At 45.5% G+C, this 25,275-nt stretch overlaps 1 protein-coding gene across 1 annotated transcript in view; it reads right to left on the bottom strand.

Annotated features, from left to right (window-relative positions):
- The window catches only part of LOC138353948 (phenazine biosynthesis-like domain-containing protein 1), a 140,689-nt gene extending 116,321 nt beyond the window's left edge, over positions 1-24,368 (bottom strand). Inside the window, exons 1-3 of the mRNA XM_069307384.1 lie at positions 24,048-24,368; positions 20,826-20,909; positions 8,818-9,022 (exon numbers count right to left, since the gene is read on the bottom strand). Of these exons, the coding sequence (XP_069163485.1) occupies positions 8,818-9,022; positions 20,826-20,909; positions 24,048-24,368 (610 nt within the window). The remainder of the gene's footprint in view (positions 1-8,817; positions 9,023-20,825; positions 20,910-24,047) is intronic.
- Between the last annotated feature and the right edge of the window lie 907 nt (positions 24,369-25,275).

The raw sequence follows: 25,275 nt of genomic DNA, 5'->3' as shown, positions 1-25,275 counted from the left end.
GTACACCAATAAGGATAGTGTTTAACTGCAGAGCTAAGGCCAAACAGAATAGTGTCTCATTGAATGACTGCTTTCAAACAGGTCCAAGCTAAACACAGACTATACGACGTGCTGTTAAAGTTCTGCATAGGAACTTATGCATACATGGCTGACATAAGTAAGGCATTCCATAGGGCAGGTCTCCAGGAAGAAGACCGTAACTACATCAAGTTCCTATGGAACAACGATCCAAGTGATCCAAACAGTGAAATAATCACATACAAGTTTGCATCAGTTTTGTTTGGTGCCACTTCTTCACTGTTTCTGCATCAAGCAAACTTAGATATGCATTTGAAGAAGTCTAATAGCCCAAATAAAACTGAAATTAGCAATAACCGGTATGTGGACAATTTCCATGGAACAACTAGCTGTGAAAAGAAATTGCTAAACATATATCATGAGGCCAATCGAGAGTTGTTGGGAGCAAATATCGTGGGTCGTGGGCCTTGTGAGCCCTCCAATAATGCCAATTTAAGGAGCTGGGAGTTCAACAAATATTCAAATTATTTGAAAATTACTTGAAAAACCTAAACAAAACTCCAATTATTTGGCATAAGCATTGTCAAAGTTTCATCCCAATATGTTAAGAAATGGATTTTATGTGAATATTTAAAAAGCAAAAAACATGTTTTGATGATATGGAGAACAGCTCCTGTTAAATGGAACTGAGGGATAATCTATACAAATAAAAATGGAAATGTTCGTTTGTTCAAAATCACTAATCTCCAAAAGTTCTTCACCGATTGCTTTGAAATTTTCACACAACATTCCACTCGCATCCGAGCATGTTTTTTATATACATAATATATAAATGTCTTGTCTGTGACGGGAAAAAACATGTTTTTTTTAAAATCAGCTCCATCTGTGGGACAAATGAGCAACTCATGCTGTAATCTCCGAAAGTTCTTCACCGATTGCTTTGAAATTTTCACACAACGTTCCACTCGCATCCGAGCATGTTTTTTATATACATAATATATAAATGTCTCGTCTGTGACGGGAAAAAAACATGTTTTTTTTTAAAAACTGTTTTTTTCATGTCAGGGAACTCTTCGAAACCTCTTTACCGATTGCTTTGAAATTTTGACACAACGTTGCATTCAAATAGACGAGTGTTTTTATATACTTACTATTTACATGCCTCACCTGTGACAGGAAAAAACATGTTTTTTTTTAAAATCAGCTCCATCTGTGGGACAAATGAGCAACACATGCTGTAATCTCCTAAAGTTCTTCTCCGATTGCATTGAAATTTTGTTCACAACGTTCCATTCGCATACATGCATATTTTTATATACTTTCTATATAGATGCCACCCCTGTGACAGGTAAAAACATGTTTTTTTTTGGAAAAACAGCGCCATCTGTTGCACGTAAGAGCAACACACGCTATTTCAAATACGTTACAATTTCATTTCAGTGTTTCCGATTGCATTGATAAATTGATTTTTCTTAGACTTTGATTTATTTTCATTTTGATTTAATTATTTTGTGTGACATTGCCTTGGAATTGAGCTGCGTTTTTTACCATAGTGTTCATTTCATGAGTATAGGTTATTTGTTTCTTTTTTCATTGTTTTTTAACTGTTGTTATTTTACAGTGCAATTGGTGGTGAAATTGAGCTTTATCGATTGATTTACGTTTGAATTGAAATATTTTGTTAGTATTTTTTGGTTTCGTTTTGAAAACAAGAAAATGGAAAATACGATTCTTTTACAGCTGCAAATGTGCAACAAACAGCTATGAATCCACTGGCTACAACGGTTACTGCTGTCTTCACGTTATGTCAAACGGACACGTTTGCAAAAACACTGCTGCATTCGGAAGTGCGTACATATTACATGTGGAATGCCACTAGAAAATCATTTGAACGACGCAAACGAGAAAAGCGAGTCGACGGATAACCTGCCATATTCAAATAAACTACGATAGGCAGACATCCACCATGCATTCCAATCATGATGAATGCTTCTTTCTTTGCATGCTGTTGGTAAATGTGTCTGGATCAACGTCTTCCAGCTATTGAGATTTGACAACAGCGTTACACATCCAACTTTCCGTAGTGCATGTCAACCTCTGAATTAATTGAAGAACGACTGACACTAGGATGTATGCATTTACAACATGCCTAACATGTCACATCCAAATCAAAATCGTGCATTGTTTGCAATCATACTGACCACCGGCTTTCCTTCATCTCCAATAGAGTTATAGGAGAAATATAAATTGCACATGGCTGAAGATATTGTACATGGAATACGCGAGGAAAATTAAAATATGAACATGGAATTCACAGCAGAAATCTACAATGAAGCGTTGATAATGATTGAAGATTTGTGTTTAGCAATCGCGAACAAAGTTCTCAATCAATAGGAAATGCCGTCACCAAATAGATCTGCTGCTGCTTCGTTCGATGTAGGATTGCGTCGTGAACAAAGTTACAACACGGGTGATCTGTTGTCATATGTGCAATCAAATATTCCGAATCTAACGCTTGAGCAAAAAGGCATTTACAATCAAATAATTCAAACTGGCAATAACAGGCTAGAAAAATTTTCTTAGATGCGCCAGGAAGAACTGGTAAAACCTTTCTAATTAGATTGATTCTCGCAGCATTTCAATCCCAAAATGGCATAGCCGTAAGCTCTTGCATCGTCCGGAATAGCTGCGACATATCTATCAAGTGGAAGAACTGCTACCTCGGCTTTGAAATTGCCATTGAACATGCAATTCTTTGAAACTCCTACGTGCAACATTTCCAAAGCACTCGAACTCGAACAATATTATTCAGTCTAACATTCAAAGCGAGGCAGTCACATACAAGTCCGCCGACACTGTTAAGGAAGCAGATGAAGTGGTTAATTATTCAACAGAATTTTTGATTCCCTCGATCTGCCAGGGATAACATCACACGTACGGCAATTGAAAATCGGCGTGCCAATTATCATGTTGCGAAATATAAACCAGCCAAAACTTCGCTATGCCACGTGGATTGCAGTAAAAAAATTAATCAGTGACGTCGTAGAAGCAACAATCTTGACAAGACCTTTCAAAGGTGAAGATGTCCTTATTCCTCGCATTCCTATGATTCCAACAGATATGCCATTTCAATTTTTAGAGATTGTAGTTTGCAATTCGATTGGCGTTTGTAATAAGTATCAACAAAGCTCAGGGCCAATCTTTAGAATTGTGCAGTTTATATATAGACACAGATTGCTTCTCACATGGACAAGAATATTTTGCGTGTTATAGAGTCGACAAACCAGACAATCTCTATATATCCACAGACAATGGAACAACAGAAAATATTGTATACCTACAAGCATTGTGAAATTAAACATATTAGAAACGTGCGCTTTCCCTTTTCTTTCTTTCCCACTGACCCAGACTGAGCCACAGCAATGCGTGGCGGGTACTGCTAGTGCAGTAATAAAGAGATGCAAGCACCTGTCCGATGCACAAAGAAGAAGAAAAGTAGTAAAGAGGGTCCACAAAGTTGATATGCAGCTGGTGCCTTTCTATCATTGGTATTACATAATACCACAAATAATAATGAGTATGTTATTATTTTGTATTTTGTTATATATCATATAAATACATTGCCCTATGTCAATATATGTTACTTCCATCAATGTTCAACAATTTATTTTTTATGGAATTTTTTTTTTTTTAGTTTTTGTTTTTTCCTTTATTTCTCATCTGATTTTATTGTGGCTTCTACATCTTGGAGAGTGCATAACCTTCACTAAGGATGTGAAGTTGGAACAAAATTGGTCAACACGTAACTCAGCCGCAGGTGGCAGAACTTGTAACTTTTTATTTATTTTGGCAGAGTTATTTACAGATTTTAAAACTATATTTTCTTTGTATGTTGTATTGATGAATGGGGACCAGATGCCGGTCCCACTTATCACTTATATGAAGCACACTTAATATATTTCCACGGGGTTGTCATAGCCATGGATGGGGGGGGGGGGGTTATAGGGGACGAGCTCCCATTTACCAATAGAAAGCTCCCATACGGTGTGCGTTTCAAATAGCCTCTGACAACCAAGTCCATCTCCTGGCCTGCACGGATGGCTTAGTCTTTAAGTCCGGTGGAACTGCTTTTGCTGACAGGAGAAGGTGCGAGGGCGTGCCTCTGGTGCCTTAAAACCAGTTGTTCCGGGTAGATGCGACTCATTAGCATGGGAAGACAGACCATCTAGGGGAAGGAAAAACCATGATTTCAAACTTCTGCAGCCTTGTGGCTATACCCCTCTTTTGGGAAAGGCTTCAGGAGACAACCTCGAGGAAAAATCAGGAGTTGGAGCCCCTAAAGCAGTTCGTCGTTGACTTCGACCTCGTTCTGGCAGCTCCTGCGATGGTGCTGGAACGAGCGGGGATGTACTTCTGAATGGAGCATCTGGCACCAGCAAGAATTACAGAAGACGGAAGAGACCTACTATCAAAAGTGATCTTCTCTATGCAAAGAGGCTGACGGCGACGATCACGAGGGGGATCGAATGAACGTATCAATCTAGAGGATAGAATGGCCTTGGGCCTCGAAGACATATTTAATATCCTCATGGTAACTTTCAGTTCCCTGTCACTTGCAACATGGTTCGGGAGAATATCTGTGCCAATGCTGGCATTTGCCCGAGCATTTTTGGAGAGCCAACCAGGGGTGTCCCCAGTGCATAACAACGAGACTAAGCAGTCAGCAGCTTTCTGAGAAAGAGCTGCAGCAACATGGGTACCAGTATGGGTGAGGTTAAAAGTGACAAAAGTATTCACCGAATCAACTAGGTGTTTATGGATGAATAAATCATCAGGATGTTTAGAATCAACATGACTTAGATGAAAATACTTAGTCCATGTAGCAGGACCAAACAAAGCTTGGAAATGTAGTAGAACTGGAAGAAAGCATGTAGTGAAGTTGCAGAAATGACGGCGCCGAGTATCCCCAGAAAAAAGGGGGGGGGGTAAGAGGTGCAGTTCTTACAATGAGAGGTGGAGCCACTCTAGGTGATGAGGTGGTCACCACTGGGGGCATGGGGCTCAAACCTGCCACAGAGGTGGGAGTGAAGCAGAGAGGGGTAGTCGGGAGTCAGAGAAGCAGCTTGGTCTGGGCCCAATGTAATAGAGACTACTGAACATGGCCTTCCACCACAGTCCAATTCAGGAGCCTGTTCGCCCACCCCACGAGAAAGAGAAGGCAAAAGAGGATCAGACATCGGCATATAAATGAACGGGAATTTTTTTTATCCATGAAGAAGTCCCCATATACATCATGGAGCCACAATTAGAGAATAGGTCACCCGACAAGACGGGGCCCTCCAAGGGTGCATTGTGGGTATACGGCCTTTAATCTCCACCTAAAGAACAGTCAGTCCATCGAAATCAGGTTCAGCAATGAAGGCAAAGACTGAACACAAAAGCATCCCCTTGCTTAAAGCGTTAGATACCACAGTTTTACGGGTGAGCAAGTGTGTGCCTTCCCCAAACACCTGGTGTCAAAACAGAAGACATGAAAAATTATAAAAAATTACAAAAAAGTCGGCGGGAAATGACAGTCAGAAAGGAGATGGGGGGGGGGGGGAATTAAACATAAGGAAGAGGAAAATGCACTGAGCATAATTTGTGAAGATGGCAGCAGGAGCATAAGGCCCCAAAAAGACAAGGGACTGTCCCATGAAGCATAATTAGTCATAAGTAAATCTAAACATAAAATGTAAACATCTGATAAAGTAATATTCACCTTTGACATCCCTGATAGTCTAGGCTATTTGCAACCTGGTATTCTTAAGTGATTATAAAATATGGACATGAAGGGTGTCTACAGAATCGTGTCATCAAGCTATGCATAAGTGGATTTATTTTATCCCTCCAAATCTTATGTAGCTCAACCACACACACAAAAAAATCTCATTTATACTAGAGTTAATTCCTAGGCTCTCACGTCCTGTACAAACCACTGACTGTCAGGGGCCTCGTAGCCTGGTGGATAGCGCGCAGGACTCGTAATTCTGTGGCGCGGGTTTGATTCCCGCACGAGGCAGAAACAACTGGGCAAAGTTTCTTTCACCCTGAATGCCCCTGTTACCTAGCAGTAAATAGGTACCCGGGTGTTAGTCAGCTGTCACGGGCTGCTTCCTGGGGGTGGAGGCCTGGTCGAGGACCGGGCCGCGGGGACACTAAAAAAGCCCCGAAATCATCTCAAGATAACCTCAAGATATATTACAATAAACCCTGGAACTTGTATACACAACATAGCGCCCTGAAATTTTATTCACTGGCCTAAACTCTCTCGTGGTCTCTGGGAATACTCAATTAATCTCTTAAGTTACCATCACTGTCGGTTACTCCATGAAGGCTAGCTCTAATCTGACCACCTGGGGCTCAACCCACTGACCCCAAAACTGCTGCTTTACCTGGGCCGTTCTCACAGATAGTCCATGGCAATCTTGACCCCCGAATTCTGCTACTATATATACTGACTGGTTACCCCAAGTACTTCACTGCTGGCTTAATATCGGTGATACTGTGAAGGACCGGATCTTATATAACTGCCCGGGGTCTTAATCACTACTGCTGCACAAATATCACTGTCTCTCAACAAATCGGCCAGCTTCCTGTTACCCAGGGACCTCTAATCTGGTTCCTCACTGTTGCTACATAAATAACACTGTCTCAATAATAGGTAAACTTCGTGTTGCCCAGGAACATTTACTCGTCCCCTCAGTTCTCTCAAATTTCCCTTAAAGACGCTACACTTAAAGACGAAGGCCCTTTCCTTCAGGATGCCCTAAGATCATACCAAGGGGTGTGTGTACCTCCTGAGTCTGCCTGCTTGCTGGTGGTGTACACATCCAGTGACTGGAGAGTCGTTCGAGTCTCTACACACTCTGAACCCCTGTCTTGACTTTACTTCATAAAACTCGAGTTCGCTTCAGAGTCGTACAGGTCGCGGCTGCATCTGTCGACTCAGCAGAATACACAGGGCCACCCTCTTGGAAACCAGAGGTCAAATTGAGCTCTAAATAATTACTTTACATTATTTGATAGGATTGTTGATGCGTTTTTGTTCCTATCTTATCTAAAGGGGGCCGGTCGGCCGAGCGGACAGCACGCTGGACTTGTGATCCTGTGGTCCTGGGTTCGATCCCAGGCGCCGGCGAGAAACAATGGGCAGAGTTTCTTTCACTCTATGCCCCTGTTACCTAGCAGTAAAATAGGTACCTGGGAGTTAGTCAGCTGTCACGGGCTGCTTCCTGGGGGTGGAGGCCTGGTCGAGGACAGGGCCGCGTAGACACTAAAAAAAAACAAAATCATCTCAAGATAACCTCAAGATAGATCTTCCTTGCCAGACGTAAGAAGAATCTTGTTTCTCACAGAGCATTCAGACTCTGGACTTGTTGTTGATTATTAAATATTGAATAGTTATCAGCTATTCTTAGAACTAGTAAAGTAATGAGTAACGAAGGCTGGTGAAGACTTGTATTGTTTGTAGCTGCACGATCAGTTAGGTTATCTTCTCAGCAACAACAACAACAACTTGGGAGCTCGAAGACTGGAGGCTCCTGCTGCACTCTTCTCTGGGCTACTGGGCTTGAGTCAACACCTATCCTGTTTGGCCCTGTCTCCTTCTTTTCCTACTCCTCTCTTCCCTTACCTCATGCTGGGTATTTCACAGTTAAGTTAAATAATTATTAAGTTATAGTTCTACTAGCTAGGTTTGTGTATTTTATTGACACATATTGTGTAGTATAAGTCAGTGGTTGGGGCATCCAAAAGTATATTGTGTTGTGACTAGGGTGCCACGTGGGGCTTAACTACCCCAGGCTGCTTCAAGCCTTCGAGTTCTCTTCAAGTAGACTTTACCCTAGCTTTTGCCCAAGTGTAAGCCTTGTATCCTGTCTATGTGGACTAAGGTAGTTAACGTAAGATCGTGTGGTAAAGAAGTTATTGTTATTAATGTATATGGGGGGTTATAAGAGGGTTTAATAAATAAGTACTATTAAAGGAGTTTCCATTCTCCCTGTGAAGGGGATCAGGGCTCCCCTTCACAGGGGATCAGCTAGAAAATACGTTTATTTTAAACGTAGAAAATACGTCAGCTAGACTGACGTATTTTCTTTAAGCCATTAATTTATTATTGTTTTATGTTCTCATTGGGGGCCGGGCCTATCTGATCTCCACTGATTTTAGGAACTCCTAGTTTTCCCTTAGGCCCTCTCAATACCACCTTTCCAAAGCAGTACCAAACTCATAACAGAGGCTATGGTTGACAGAGTCCCCACCCGGCCTGACAGCCTGGTCTGGCTGCGCCCTTGTGACAGGCGATCTATCTTGCTGTCCTGCTCATTGTCAATCCTTCTGTGCCTGTGTGTATTCCACAAGCATTCCATAGGGTATTTATGGGGGCTCCTGGAGCTAAGCTCTGCCTACGAAGTAGATAGCCTCAGGCTCTACCTTCTACACCTTAAACAGAGGCTTGTTTGATGAACACAACCCAGCTACCCGTCTGCAATTATCAGCTTAGCAGAAATCAAGGTCACTTCACACGACCTGATCCCTATTACACCTCTGACAATTAACACCTGAAAGGCGTGACTCTAGAATAATATAGGGTGACTGTTTGGCGCCGCCAATCGACTGTGTGACTGACTCGTTATGTTTGAAATATTAAATAAGACACATTTATGGTGGTGTTACAGTATGATGGTCCACATAGTTACAAAGAGTAGTATCTAACAGGAGGATGGGTTGATTGGGGAGAGAGAGAGTGAGACTTACCCAGCTCATGGAAGAGAACATGTGAGGCGGCTATGGTGGCGTGCCCACAGAGAGGGATCTCTTGGACGGGTGTGAACCACCTGAGGGAGTAGCGGCACGTGCTGGTCCAGGGAGCTGACTCCTCACCCTCCAGGGCAACCAAATATGCTGTCTCCGACAAGTTGAACTCAGAGGCCACCTTCTGTAGCGTCTCGTCCTCCAGCACCTGTGCCAGATATATTTATTACTGCTCTCATTATCGCTCTTCTTATAATGGTATTCAATTTCATTTGTTAACTTTGAAATATTATTAAAGTTTATGTATTTCAATATCGGCCCACAGGAATACACAAGGCGTGTGACTAATAATCGTAGAAGAATAATACAATACTATTCTGATAAATATTACATTATTATTTCTCAGTACCATGAACAAGGTAATTTTGGCAACCATTTGTCTCGCAATTATCAACTCCAATTATTTATCAATGCCAGGAGTATGTATTCAATTTGATGTATATGTATGTCATAAACGTGTGAGGACAGTATGATGTATATATCCATGTCATAAACGTGTGAGGACAGTATGATGTATATATCCATGTCATAAACATGTGAGGACAGTATGATGTATGTATCCATGTCATAAACGTGTGAGGACAGTATGATGTATATATCCATGTCATAAACGTGTGAGGACAGTATGATGTATATATCCATGTCATAAACGTGTGAGGACAGTATGATGTATATATCCATGTCATAAACGTGTGAGGACAGTATGATGTATATATCCATGTCATAAACGTGTGAGGACAGTATGATGTATATATCCATGTCATAAACATGTGAGGACAGTATGATGTATGTATCCATGTCATAAACGTGTGAGGACAGTATGATGTATATATCCATGTCATAAACGTGTGAGGACAGTATGATGTATATATCCATGTCATAAACGTGTGAGGACAGTATGATGTATATATCCATGTCATAAACGTGTGAGGACAGTATGATGTATGTATCCATGTCATAAACGTGTGAGGACAGTATGATGTATATATCCATGTCATAAACGTGTGAGGACAGTATGATGTATATATCCATGTCATAAACGTGTGAGGACAGTATGATGTATGTATCCATGTCATAAACGTGTGAGGACAGTATGATGTATGTATCCATGTCATAAACGTGTGAGGACAGTATGATGTATATTCCCATGTCAGAATTCCTTTATGAACGTTTACCTTAAGGCTACACAGTGATGCCAGCACTAACAACCACCACCACCATAACCATTATCGTCACACGCAAACACTACCAATATATTTTCCATCACCATTACCACTACCTCCACTGACACTAACACCATCATTACCACTACCATCTACCTCCACTACTACTACTACTATTACTACTACTGCCAACACAAGCACTACTATCAACACATTCGACACGACCATTTCCACCACCGTCACTGACACTACCACCACCATTACCACTGCTACCAATACTACCATCACTAACACCATCTGTATCATCACATTCATTACCATCACCAACACTACCACCATCACCACCTGTTAGTACTCAAATTGTACGACGGTTGGTGATAGCCAATCACAATCATGTAAGCCTCTGACGTCATTCTCCACAGAGAGCTGGTACTAGCCGTTCTGGTGACCAGTCAGTATCTCACAAACCTCAGAGTTAGGTAGGACCTCGGCAGGCCAGATATATACTTTATTACCTAACACAATAAACTGCTGAAGTGATCGACTGTGTATTATCTACTACCCGGCAAGAACCACATATATCCAAGGAGGTAATCAATACTGGTGGCAGCGATGGGATAGGAACTACCACCATCACTACCAGCCTCCACGACCTCAACCACCAACACTACAAACTTCCACGACCACCAAGACTACTACCATCTCTACTAATTCCAATACCACTACTACCACAACCAACTCTAAAGTTCCCACAGCCAATTCAAATCACCAATGTAATCACACTCAACCGTTACCACCACCACGTACCCAACATCTTCCACAACTATCAACACCACATTTACTACTACCACCACTTCCACCACCACAGAACTCGTCTAAGGAGGATAGGAAGACAGCAAAGAGGATCAGGGAAGAAAAGCAAATGAGAAATGCAAGAAGACTAGAAAAGAACGCAGACAGAGCACAGGAAGAAGCAAATCTGACAGCGGAGAATAGTACACAGAGAAATAGTGGGACTGACCAGTTTAATGACTAAACAAGAGCTGCCCTTGATTAAACAAGGGGTGCCCAGCTTAACGACGCAACCACACAAACGAGAAAGAATTAGTGACTTGATCATTATCTCCCCCCCCCCATTCCACTATCAGATAGAGAAATGCATCCACATGAACAAAAACAAAAGCAGCCCAATTGTTATGAGAAGCATAAAAGTTATGAGTACACAAATGCAGATGGAATTTATATAAATAAAAATGAAAATGTTCGTTTGTTCAAAATCGCTAATCTCCGAAAGTTCTTCACCGATTGCTTTGAAATTTTCACACAATGTTCGATTCGCATCCGAGCAGGTTTTTATATACATACTGTATAGATGTCACGTCTGTGACGGAAAAAATACATGCTTTTTCTGAAAAACTGTGTTTTTCATGTGTTTTTCGTGTTAGTGAAATCTTCGAAACCTTTTCATCGATTGCTTTGAAAATTTGACACAACGTTGCATTGGAATAGGCGCGTTTTTTTATATAACTACTATATAGATGCCACCCCTGTGACGGGTAAAAACATGCGTTTTTAAAGAACAGCGCCATCTGTTGCACATAATGGCAACATTCACGCTATACTAAAAATGTCACGAATTCCATTTCAATGTTTCCGATTACATTGATAAATTTTATTTTCATAGATTTCGATTTATTTTATTTTTTTTAGTGAATTATTTTGTGTGACATTGTGTTGGAATTGAGCTGTGTTGTTTTCCATACCGTTCATTTCGTAAGTATAAGTATAGATGCCACACCTGTGACAGGTAAAACTATGGTTTTCTTAAAAAACAACGCCATCTGTTACAAGTAAGAGCCACTTACATGCTATACTAGATATGTTACAATTCGTTTCCAATGTTTCTGATTGCATTGATAAATTGAATTTTCACAGATTTTGATTTATTTTCATTTTGGTTTAATTATTTTGTGTGAATTGCATTGGAATTAAGCTGTGTTGTTTACCAGATGTTCATTTTGTGAGTATAGTTTATTTTTAATTTTTTTCATATTTTCATTTCATTTTTAACTGTTTTTCTTATATATCAGTGATGGGAACATCAGATGTTTCCAATTTTCTGATGGGAACATCAGACTATTTGGAAAGGCATCGGACGAGGGAGTGAGGAATGACGAGGGGATGGAAGTGAGAGATGGCGGGGAGGACGAGGGAAGAAGGGAGGGGGTAATGGTGGTGAAGGACGAGGGGACAGGGAAGTTTGGGATGGTGGGGACGAGGGGATGGGGGAATGGAGAATGGTGGGGAGGACAAAGGGACAGGGGAGTGGCGCATTATGGGAAGGAAGAGGGGATGGTGGAGTGGGGAATGGTAGGGAGGACGAGGGGATGGTGGAGTGGGGAATGGTTTTGAGGCCGAAGAGACTGGTAAGGGGGGAAATGGTGGGAGGACTAGGGTACAGGGAAGGTTGCTGTGGCTCAGTAACGCACATGCGTCACTGAGCCACAGCAACGCGTGGCCAGGTACTGTTAGTTACAAATAAAGGGATAGAGTTACAGGAAAGAGTGACAGAAGAATAACCTCACACATTATTGTGATAACAGAAACAAAACTTTCAAGTGTTTTAGAAAATGCAATCTTCCCATAAGGATATTAATAATAATGAAAGACAGGGAGAACAGAGGTGAGAGGTAATTAACTTGTTTGGGCATGAACTCTTTTTTTGTACTCTGGGACCTTCCGGCCTACTCGTTGCAGTGGCCTTGTACCTCTAGTTTCTATGCCTTGTGGCATATGGTATGTGTAACCGGAACCTCTGGCCTTTTTCCTCATGCTGTGTATTACAGCGTTTGTGGGATATTCGAATATACCTCGGATATATGCAGCATTTGACGATTCCCCAGGATGCGACCCAGAACAGTAACTAACAAACAGGTTCGTAATCACTGCTAGGTGAACAGAAGCATTTTGTGTAAAGAGACTTGCTCATACGTCTCGCCCCTGGTGATGGAGGTGTAGTCCAGTTGCTACACCTGCAGTGAGAATTTGAAGAAGTAAAATTAGGAGAATAATCTGACCAGCACTATTGTTGTTGTTGTTTGGGACATGAAGAGTTTGTGCAAGGAATATCAACAATAGAAGATATAAAGATAGTGATTTACAATCCCCCACCAAACAATAGAAAACCTTGGAAAGAATGTGATAAATACAATGAGAATTGTTTAAAGGAAATGGAAAAGGCAGATATAGTGATAAGAGGAATACTAGCTAAAATCATAATACTAGGGACTTCTACCAAAAGGAAATATTTAAGATTGAATAAACCAGTACACCCATTGCGTTGGGGGGGGGGGGGGTGATGAAGAATGGAGAGATAAACTGGCAATCGAGGCACAAAAGCCTCGGGAAGAGTGATGGGATCCAGCACGAGCCAGAAGATCGGTGTTGGGGTCCAGCACTAGCCAGAAGATGGGTGATGAGGTTCAGCACGAGCCAGAAGATGTGTGATGGGGTCCTGCACGGGCCAGAAGATGGGTGATGAGGTCCAGCACGAGCCAGAAGATCGGTGATTGGGTCCAGCACGAGCAGGAGTATTGTTCTTGGGGTCCAGCATGAGCCAGAAGATGGGTGATGGGGTCCAGCACGAGCCAGAAGATGGGTGATGGGATCCAGTACGAGCCAGAGTATTGTTCTTGGGGTCTAGCACTAACCAGAGTATTGTTCTTGGGGTCTAGCACTAGCCAGAGGATTTGTGATGGGGTCCAGCACGAGCCAGAAGATGGGTGATAGGGTCCAGCACGAGCAAGAGTATAGGTGATGGGTTCCAGCATGTGCCAGAGGATAGGTGATGGGAACCTCACCGAGCCAGAGGATGGGTGATGGGGTCCAGCACGAACCAAAAGATGAGTGATAGAGAACCGCAGCAGTAGTGTGGAGGAAGAGGGTATTGTGGTACAAAATAACAGCAATATTGCAGAGCCAGATAATATAAACGATGAGAGCAACAGTGAGACAGAGTGCATAAATGAGGGAATTGGGACGAAAGACGGAGATGGCTCCAATAAAGAGGTAGACAAGACAGGCACAGGTATAAATACCTTGAAAAATGCAAAAACTGAACATATTTGCAAATTCTACGCTAAAGGAATATGCAAATATGGAAAAGTAGGAGCAAAATGCAATTTTCTGCATCCGCGAAAATGCAGGAACATGTTGGCGAGGAGTACATGCCGTTTTGGAACAGGGTGTAGATACTTTCACCCTAAATTATGTCAATTTTCAATTAGGGACAAAAAATGCTTCAATCTTCAGTGTCCGGAATTCCACGTGAGAGGTACACAGCGTTATAGACGGGAAGATCAATATGACACTACTGGAAATTTTTTAGAGGAAGGCAGAAAAAGAGTAGAAAATATAAGAGAGAGGAACAGTCAGATGGAACCACTACAAGATTACAGAGGGGAAGGGAGATACCCACAAGACTGGAATACAAATTATCAACAAGCACACAGGTACTACACCACACAACACCCGTCCTACTACCAAAACTGGGCGAATCACTTCCAAAACAACACACCCTGGACCTGGGTAGAGTGGGGGGCAGAACTACCAAAGCCCACCAGACGTGACACGCAATGTGGGAAATCATTCATATTTGCAAACATACAAGGCTTGAAACCAAAATCAAGAAATTAAGTTAAGTTCATAAATGGCCTCCTAATAGAATCGAACTCAGTATTTGGTGCATTTACAGAAACCCACACAAAAGACCACATGGATAGTGAAATCTGGATTACGAATTATAATCTTTATAGATGTGACAGAGTAATTAGGTCAAGTGGAGGAGTAGGTCCGTATATTAAAGAGGAGCTGGCATGCACAGAGCTCCTGAACTCGTCCAATGAGGTGGTAGAGGTACTTGGAATCAAGGTAGAAAATATGAATCTACTTATTATTTTAATATACAAACCACCAGATGCAACAGTTGAGGATTTCACTGAACAGATCCACAAAATAGAGAATATCCTAGATAACCTAGCAAACCCAGTACCAGATATCATCTTCCTCGGAGACTTCCATCTACCCAGTTTAAAATGGAGAATAGTAAACAATAACATTATAGCAGAAAATCAACCTGGAAATTACCAACCACAGGTCAGAGAACTACTTTGATTCTGTGACAAATTCTCGCTCAGTCAGCAGATTACATAACCAACTAGGAACGAAAACACGCTGGACCTGATATTCACGAACAATGAGGAGCTAATCAGAGACATTACTGTCTCAGACACTACGTACTCGGGTCACAAGCTCATTGAAGTGCAAACTAACATTAATAACGGTAGTAGGCCCAAGAGAAACAACAAGCGAGAAGGGTTATTCAATAAATTCAATTTTAATATTAAGAGGATAGACTGGGAGAAAATAAACAGGGAACTTACAAACATTCAATGGGAAAATGTTCTAAGAAATAAAAATCCTACACAAGGAATAGAAAAACTGACTTCTGAAGCATATCAAGTCTGTCTGAAACATGTTCCTTTGAGGAAAGCCAGAAAGAGGTCAAATGTACAAAGAGAACGCAGACGACATTACAAAAGAAGGAAGAAATTAAACGGAAATGCTTAATCAGACACGTCTCTCCATACAAAGAAGAAATAAATTAAACAGGGAGATTGAAGAAATCGAACAGAGACTGAAGCATTCCTATCAGACTGAAGAAAGGCAACTAGAACAGAAAGCAATTCAAGAAATAAAGAAAAACCCAAAATATTTCTTCACATATGCTAAATCAAAAGCGAAAACCACTGCCAGTATTGGACCTATTCGTATTAGTGAAGGTTCATAAACTGAGGATGACAAAGAAATTAATGAAATCCTAAAAAAGCAGTATGAGGAAATGTTTAGCACTCCGATACTCAGCATGAAAGTGGAAGATACGGACAATTTCTTTATGAATGATACTCAAACACCTGTAAATATAACTGATATTAACACGAGGGTGGCAGATTTTTAAAGAGAAATTGAAAATATGCCCATGCACTCAGCCCCGGGTCCAGACTCATGGAATTCAATATTTATAAAGAAATGCAAAGTGCCAGTAGCACAGGCACTCACTATAGTGTGGAGGAAGAGCTTGGACACAGGGGAGATACCAGATGCGCTTTAAAGCAACAGCATTGCCCCTCTACACATGGGTGGTAGCAAAGCATTGTCAAAGAATTATAGACCAGTTGCACTAACGTCCCACATAATAAAAGTATTTGAGAGAGTGATCAGGAGTCAGGTCACTAGATTCATGGAAACCTATGACCTCCACAATCCAGGCCAACATGGATTTAGAACAGGAAGATCATGTCTCTCACAGCTACTTGACCACTATGACAAAATCACTGAGGCATTAGAAGAAAAACATAATGCAGATGTCGTATACACAGATTTTGCAAAGGCATTCGACAAATGTGACCATGGAGTGATTGCACACAAAATGAGGTCAATGGGTATAACTGGTAAAGTAGGACGCTGGATACTCAATTTCCTGTCGAACAGAACACAAAGAGTAACAGTCAATCAAGTAAAATCGAGTCCGAGCGCAGTTAAAAGCTCTGTACCTCAAGGTACAGTCCTTGCACCACTGCTGTTCCTTATTCTCATATCAGATATAGACAAAAACACAAGTCACAGCTTAGTGTCATCCTTTGCAGATGATACAAAAATCAGCATGAAAATTACCTCTGCTGAAGACATTGATAAACTACAAACAGATATTAACAAAGTTTTCGACTGGGCAGCAGAAAATAACATGATGTTTAACGGTGATAAATTCCAGGTACTCAGATACGGCAAAAATGAGGATCTTAAACGTAATACAGGGTACAAAACACAATCGAATCTGCCCATAGTAGGAAAACAGCATGTCAAGGATTTGGGAATAATGATGTCCGACGACCTGAAAAAACTGACTTATGTTTAGGGAGCATAACCAAGCAAGTATTGCGTCAGCCAGAAAAATGATAGGATGGATTACGAGAACCTTCAAGTCCAGAGATCCCATCACAATGGTTGTGCTCTTCAAATCACTTGTGTTGTCCCGTCTTGAGTCCTGCTCAGTACTCACTTCTTCCTTCAGAGCAGGAGAGATTGCTGAAATAGAGGAAATACAGAGAACATATACGGCACGCATAGACGAGATAAAGCACCTAAATTATTGGGATCGTCTCAAAGCTTTCCAAATGTACTCACTAGAAAGGAGACGAGAGAGATACCAAATAATATACACATGGAAAATACTGGAGGGACAGGTCCCAAATCTGCACAGTAAAATAACAACGTACTATAATGAACGACATGGAAGAAAATGCAGAATAGAACCAGTGAAGAGCAGAGCTGCCATGGGCACATTCAGAGAACACTGTATAAATATCAGAGGTCCACGGTTGTTCAACGTCCTACCAGCGAGCATCAGAAATATTGCAGGAACAACCGTGAACATCATCAAGAGGAAACTAGATTGTTTCCTTCAAGGAGTGCCGGACCAACTGTGGTGGGTATATATATGGGTATGTTGCTTGGAGCGGCCTGCGGGCCGCTCCAAGCAACAGCCTGGTGGACCAAACTCTCACAAGTCAAGTCTGGCCTCGGGCCGGGCTTGGGGAGTAAAAGACCTCCCAGAACCCCATCAACCAGGTATCAACCAGGTATCAACCAGAGGAAAGGTGCTGGGGTCCTGCACGAACCAGAAGATGGGGTGATGGGGTCCAGCACAAGGCAGAGGATGGGTGATGAGGTCCAGCACAAGCCATAGAATGGGTGATGGAGTCCAACACGAGCGAAAAGATGGGTTATGAGGACTAACACGAGCCAGAGGATGGGTGATGGGGTCTAGCACGAGCCAGAGGATAGGTGATGGGGTTCCAGCACTAGCCAGAGGATAGGTGCTGGGGTCCAGTACGAGCCAGAAGATGGTGTGATGGGGTCCAGCACAAGGAAGAGGATTGGTGATGGGGTCCGACACGAGCCAGAAGATGGGTAATGGGGTCCAGCACGAGCCAGACAATAGGTGATGGGGTCCAACATGAGCCAGAGAATTGTTCTTGGGGTCGAGCACGAGCCAGTGGAATGGTAATGGGGTCTAGCACCAGCCAGAGGATGGGTGATGACGTCCAGCACGTGCCAGAGGATGGGTGATAGGGTCCAACACGAGTCGGAAGATGGGTGATGGGGTCCAGCACGCGCCAGGAGATGGAGAGATCGGGTCCAACAAGTGCCATAGGATGGGTGATGGGGTCCAACACGAACCAGAGGATGGGTGATGGGGTCCAGCATGAGCCAGAGGATGGTTGATGGGGTTCAGCATGAGCCAGAGGATGGGTGATGGGTCCAGCACGAGCTAGAATATGGATGATGGGGTCCAGCACGAGCCAGAAGATGGGTGATGGGGTCCAGCATGAGCCAGAGGATGGGTGATGGGATATAGAACTAGCCAAGGGATGGGTGATGAAGTCCAGAACGAGCCAGAAGAAGGGTGATGGGGTCCAGCACGAGCCAGAGGATGGGTGATGGGGTCCAGCAAGAACCAAGGTATGGGTGATGGGGTCCACTACGAGCCAGAAGATGGGTGATGGGGTTCAGCACGAGCCAGAGGATAGGTGATGGGGTCCATCACGAGCCAGAGGAAATGTGATGGGGTCCAGCACAAGCCAGAAGGCAGTTGCTGAGGTTCAGCAAGAGTCAGATGATGGAGATGGGTTCCGGAACTAGCTAGAAGATAGGTGCTGGGGTTCAGTACAAGCCAGAAGATGGGGTGATGCGGGTTCAGCATAAGGCAGAGGATGGGTGATAGGGTCCAGCACGAGCCAAAGGATGGGTGATGGGGTTCAGCACGAGTCAGAAGATGGGTGATGGGGTCCAGCACAAGGCAGAGGATGGGTGATGGGTTCCAGCACAAGGTAGAGGATGGGTGATGGGTTCCAGCACGAGCCAGAAGATCAGTGATGAGGTCCAGCACGAGCCAGAGGATGGATGATGGGGTCTAACACGAGCCAGAGGATGGGTGATGGGGTCTAATACGAGCCAGAGGATGGGTAATGGGGTTCAACATGAGCCAGAAGATGGGTGGTGGGGTCCAATACGAGCCAGACTATTGTTCTTGGGGTCGAGCACGAGCCAGAGGATGGGTGATGGGATCCAGCACTAGGAGGAGGATGGGTGATGGGGTCTATCACTATTGAGCCGGTCGGCCGAGCGGACAGCACGCTGGACTTGTGATTCTGTTGTCCTGGGTTCGATCCCAGGCGCCGGCGAGAAACAATGGGCAGAGTTTCTTTCACCCTATGCCCCTGTTACCTAGCAGTAAAATAGGTACCTGGGTGTTAGTCAGCTGTCACGGGCTGCTTCCTGGGGGTGGAGGCCTGGCCGATGACCGGGCCGCGGGGACACTAAAAAGCCCCGAAATCATCTCAAGATAACCTCAAGATAACCAAAGGGTGGGTGATGGGGTCTATGACTAGACAGAGGATGGGTGATGGGGTCCAGCACGAGACAGAAGATGGGTGATGGGGTCCAGCACGAGCCAGAGGATTGGTGATGGGGTCTAGCACGAGCCAGAGGATAGGTGATGGGGGTCCAGCACTAGCCAGTGGATGAGTGATGGGGTCTAGCATGAGACAGAAGATGGGTGATGGGGTCCAGCACGTGTCAGAGGATGCGTGATGGGGTCCAGCACTAGGAAGAGGATTGGTGACAGGGTTCGCCACTAGCCAGAAGATGGGCGATGGGGTCCAACACGAGCCAGAATATTGTTCTTGGGGTCCAGCACAAGCAAGAGGATGGGTGATGGGGTCTATCATTAGCCAGAGGATGGGTGATGGGGTCCAGGACTAGCCAAAAGATGAGTGCTGAAGTCCAGCACTAGCCAGAGGATGCGTACGGGGTCCAGGACGAGCCAGAGGATAGGTGATGGGGTCAAGAACGAGCCAAGGAATAGGTGATTGGGTCCAGCACTAGCCAGAGAATGGGTGATGGGGTCCAGCACGAGACAAAAGATGGGTGATGGGGTCCAGCACTAGCCAGAGGATGGGTGATGGGGTCTAGCACTAGCCAGAGAATGGGTGATGGGGTCTAGCGCTACCCAGAGAATGGGTGATGGAGTCCAGCACGAGACAGAGGATGGGTGATGGGGTCCAGCACGAACCATAGGATGGGTGGTGGTGTCTAGCACTAGCCAGAGGATGGGTGATGAGGTCCAGTACGAGCCAGAGGATGGGTGATGGTGTCTAGCACTAGCCAGAGGATGGGTGATGGGGTTCAGCACGAGCCAGAGGATAGGTGATGGGGTCCAGCACGAGCCAGAGGATGGGTGATGGTGTCTAGCACTAGCCAGAGGATGGGTGATGAGGTCCAGTACGAGCCAGAGGATGGGTGATGGGGTCCAGCACGAGCCAGAGGATGGGTGATGGGGTCTAGCACGAGCCAGAGGATAGGTGATGGGGGTCCAGCACTAGCCAGTGGATGAGTGATGGGGTCTAGCATGAGACGGGGTCTCATGCTAGATGGGTGATGGGGTCCAGCAAGTGTCAGAGGATGGGTGATGGGGCTCAGGATGGGTGATGGGGCCTAGGATGGGTGATGGGGCCCAGGATGGGTGATGGGGCCCAAGATGGTTGATGGGGCATAGGATGGGTAATGGGGCCCAGGATGGATGATGGGGCCCAGGATGGGTGATGGGTCCCAGAATGGGTGATGGGCCGAGGATGGGTATGGGGTACACAGTGCCAACAAACAACTGACCTTGGGGAGAGGCACCACAGCTGCCGGGTTGCCAGAGAAGGGCCTCGGGCTAAAGGCGTCCACTGTGAAGACTCTCAGCGACATCTGCAAGAGTAAACACAAACTTATTGTTATTATGGCAACAGCTGTAGACCAGATATAGTTACAGCATCATGTCAATAATGGCCACTGCAGCAGACCGATACTCGCCACTGCAGCAGACCGATACTCGCCACTGCAGCAGGCTAATAATGGCCACTGCCGCAGACCGATACTGGCCACTGCAGCAGGCCAATAATGGCCACTGCAGCAGACCGACACTGGCCACTGCAGCAGACCAATAATGGCCACTGCATCAAGTCAATAATGGCCACCGTAGCAGGTCAATAATGGCCACTGCAGCAGACCAACAATGGTCACTGCATCAAGTCAATAATGGCCACCGTAGCAGGTCAATAATGGCCACTGCAGCAGGTCAATAATGGCCACTGCAGCAGGTCAATAATGGCCACTGTAGCAGGTCAATAATGGCCACTGTAGCAGGTCAATAATGGCCACTGCAGTAGATCAATAATGGCCACTGTAGCAGGTCAATAATGGCCACTGCAGCAGGTCAATAATGGCCACTGTAGCAGGTCAATAATGGCCACTGCAGCAGGTCAATAATGGCCACTGCAGCAGGTCAATAATGGCCACTGCACCAGGTCAATACTGGCCACTGCAGCAGTCCAATACTGGCCACTGCAGCAGGCCAATACTGGCCACTGTAGCAGTCCAATACTGGCCACTGCAGCAGTCCAATACTGGCCACTGCAGCAGGTCAATAATGGCCACTGCAGCAGGCCAATACTGGCCACTGCAGCAGGCCAATACTGGCCACTGCAGCAGTCCAATACTGGCCACTGTAGCAGTCCAATACTGGCCACTGCAGCAGGCCAATACTGGCCACTGCAGCAGGCTAATAATGGCCACTGCAGCAGGTCAATAATGGCCACTGCAGCAGTCCAATACTGGCCACTGCAGCAGTCCAATACTGGCCACTGCAGCAGGCCAATACTGGCCACTGTAGCAGTCCAATACTGGCCACTGCAGCAGGCCAATACTGGCCACTGCAGCAGGTCAATAATGGCCACTGTAGCAGGTCAATAATGGCCACTGCAGCAGGTCAATAATGGCCACTGTAGCAGACCAATAATGGCCACTGCAGCAGGCCATATATGGCCACTGCAGCAGGTCAATAATGGCCACTGCAGCAGTCCAATACTGGCCACTGCAGCAGGCCAATACTGGCCACTGCAGCAGGCCAATACTGGCCACTGCAGCAGGCCAATACTGGCCACTGCAGCAGGCCAATACTGGCCACTGCAGCAGGCTAATAGTGGCCACTGCAGCAGGCCAATAATGGCCAGGCTAATAGTGGCCACTGCAGCAGGTCAATAATGGCCACTGTAGCAGTCCAATACTGGCCACTGCAGCAGGCCAATACTGGCCACTACAGCAGGCCAATACTGGCCACTGCAGCAGGCCAATACTGGCCACTGCAGCAGGTCAATAATGGCCACCGTAGCAGGTCAATAATGGCCACTGCAGCAGGTCAATAATGGCCACTGCAGCAGGTCAATAATGGCCACTGCTGCAGGCTAATACTGGCCACTGCAGCAGGCCAATAATGGCCAGGCTAATACTGGCCACTGCAGCAGGCTAATACTGGCCACTGCAGCAGGCTAATAGTGGCCATTGCAGCAGGCCAATAATGGCCAGGCTAATAGTGGCCACTGCAGCAGGCTAATACTGGCCACTGCAGCAGGCTAATACTGGCCACTGCAGCAGGCTAATAGTGGCCACTGCAGCAGGCCAATAATGGCCAGGCTAATAGTGGCCACTGCAGCAGGCCAATAATGGCAAGGCTAATAGTGGCCACTGCAGCAGGCTAATACTGGCCACTGCAGCAGGCTAATACTGGCCACTGCAGCAGGCTAATACTGGCCACTGCAGCAGGCCAATACTGGCCACTGCAGCAGGCTAATACTGGCCATTGCAGCAGGCTAATACTGGCCACTGCAGCAGGCTAATACTGGCCACTGCAGCAGGCTAATAGTGGCCACTGCAGCAGGCCAATAATGGCCAGGCTAATAGTGGCCACTGCAGCAGGCCAATAATGGCCAGGCTAATAGTGGCCACTGCAGCAGGCCAATAATGGCCAGGCTAATAGTGGCCACTGCAGCAGGCCAATAATGACCAGGCTAATAGTGGCCACTGCAGCAGGCTAATAGTGGCCACTGCAGCAGGCTAATACTGGCCACTGCAGCAGGCTAATACTGGTCACTGCAGTAGGCTAATAGTGGCCACTGCAGCAGGCCAATACTGGCCACTGCAGCAGGCTAATACTGGCCACTGCAGCAGGCTAATACTGGCCACTGCAGCAGGCTAATAGTGGCCACTGCAGCAGGCTAATACTGGCCACTGCAGCAGGCTAATACTGGCCACTGCAGCAGGCCAATAATGGCCGGGCTAATAGTGGCCACTGCAGCAGGTCAATAATGGTCACTGCAGCAGACCAATACTGGCCACTGCAGCAGACCAATACTGGCCACTGCAGCAGACCAATACTGGCCACTGCAGCAGACCAATACTGGCCACTGCAGCAGACCAATACTGGCCACTGCAGCAGACCAATACTGGCCACTGCAGCAGACCAATACTGGCCACTGCAGCAGACCAATACTGGCCACTGCAGCAGACCAATACTGGCCACTGCAGCAGACCAATACTGGCCACTGCAGCAGACCAATACTGGCCACTGCAGCAGGCTAATACTGGCCACTGCAGCAGGCTAATACTGGCCACTGCAGCAGGCCAATAATGGCCGGGCTAATAGTGGCCCACTGCAGCAGGTCAATAATGGTCACTGCAGCAGGCTAATACTGGCCACTGCAGCAGGCTAATAGTGGCCACTGCAGCAGGCTAATACTGGCCACTGCAGCAGGCTAATAGTGGCCACTGCAGCAGACCAATACTGGCCACTGCAGCCAGACCAATAATAGCCATTTTCGCTGTCTAATTGTGCCCAATAACTGGCAAACAGCAGGTCAAGTACTGGCAGCAAAGCATATACTTTCCTAAATAAATTATTGAGCTTTACTTCCAGCAATACTGAGGAAATATGTTATTAGGCATTGTGATCAAATTTTGTTAGAAATAATATAATTGTTGCCTTGAAGGCGTCATAATAGGACTTGCTACCATGCCTTCCCTCTCATGGCCAGTCATGGTAGGACTTGCTACCATGTCTTCCCTCTCATATCCAGTCATAGTAGAACTTGCTACCATGTCGTCCCTCTCACGGAGAGTCATGGTACGACTTGCTACCATGTCCTCCCTCTCACGGCCAGTCATGGTAGGACTTGCTACCATGTCTTCCCTCTCATGGCCAGTCATGGTAGGACTTGCTACCATGTCGTCCCTCTCACGGAGAGTCATGGTAGGACTTGCTACCATGTCCTTCCTCTCACGGCCAGTCATGGTAGGACTTGCTACCATGTCTTCCCTCTCATGGCCAGTCATGGTAGGACTTGCTACCATGTCTCCCTCTCATGGCCAGTCATGGTAGGACTTGCTACCATGTCGTCCCTCTCACGGAGAGTCATGGTAGGACTTGCTACCATGTCCTCCCTCTCACGGCCAGTCATGGTAGGACTTGCTACCATGTCTTCCCTCTCATGGCCAGTCATGGTAGGACTTGCTACCATGTCTTCCCTCTCATGGCCAGTCATGGTAGGACTTGCTACCATGTCTTCCCTCTCATGGCCAGTCATGGTAGGACTTGCTACCATGTCTTCCCTCTCATGGCCAGTCATGGTAGGACTTGCTACCATGTCTTCCCTCTCATGGCCAGTCATGGTAGGACTTGCTACCATGTCTTCCCTCTCATGGCCAGTCATGGTAGGACTTGCTACCATGTCTTCCCTCTCATGGCCAGTCATGGTAGGACTTACTACCATGTCATTCTCTCAATGCCAGTCATGGTAGGACTTGCTACCATGTCTTCCCTCTCACGGCAGTCATGGTAGGACTTACTACCATGTCATTTCTCTCAATGCCAGTCATGGTAGGACTTGCTACCATGTCATCCCTCTCACGGTCAGTCATGGTAGGACTTGCTACTATGTCCTCCCTCTCAATGCCAGTCATGGTAGGACCTTACTACCATGTCGTCCCTCTCACGGAGAGTCATGATAGGACTTGCTACCATAATCTTCCCTCTCACGGCCAGTCATGGTAGGACTTACTACCATGTCGTCCCTCTCACGGAGAGTCATGGTAGGACTTGCTACCATATCTTTCCTCTCACGGCCAGTCATGGTAGGACTTGCTACCATGTCCTCCCTCTCACAGCCAGTCATGGTAGGACTTGCTACCATGTCGTCCCTCTCACGACCAGTCATGGTAAGACTTGCTGCCTTGTCTTCCC

This window comes from Procambarus clarkii, chromosome 60 (assembly GCF_040958095.1).
Source record: "Procambarus clarkii isolate CNS0578487 chromosome 60, FALCON_Pclarkii_2.0, whole genome shotgun sequence".
Taxonomy (NCBI): domain Eukaryota; kingdom Metazoa; phylum Arthropoda; class Malacostraca; order Decapoda; family Cambaridae; genus Procambarus; species Procambarus clarkii.
This window is presented reverse-complemented; position numbering and strand designations above follow the sequence as displayed.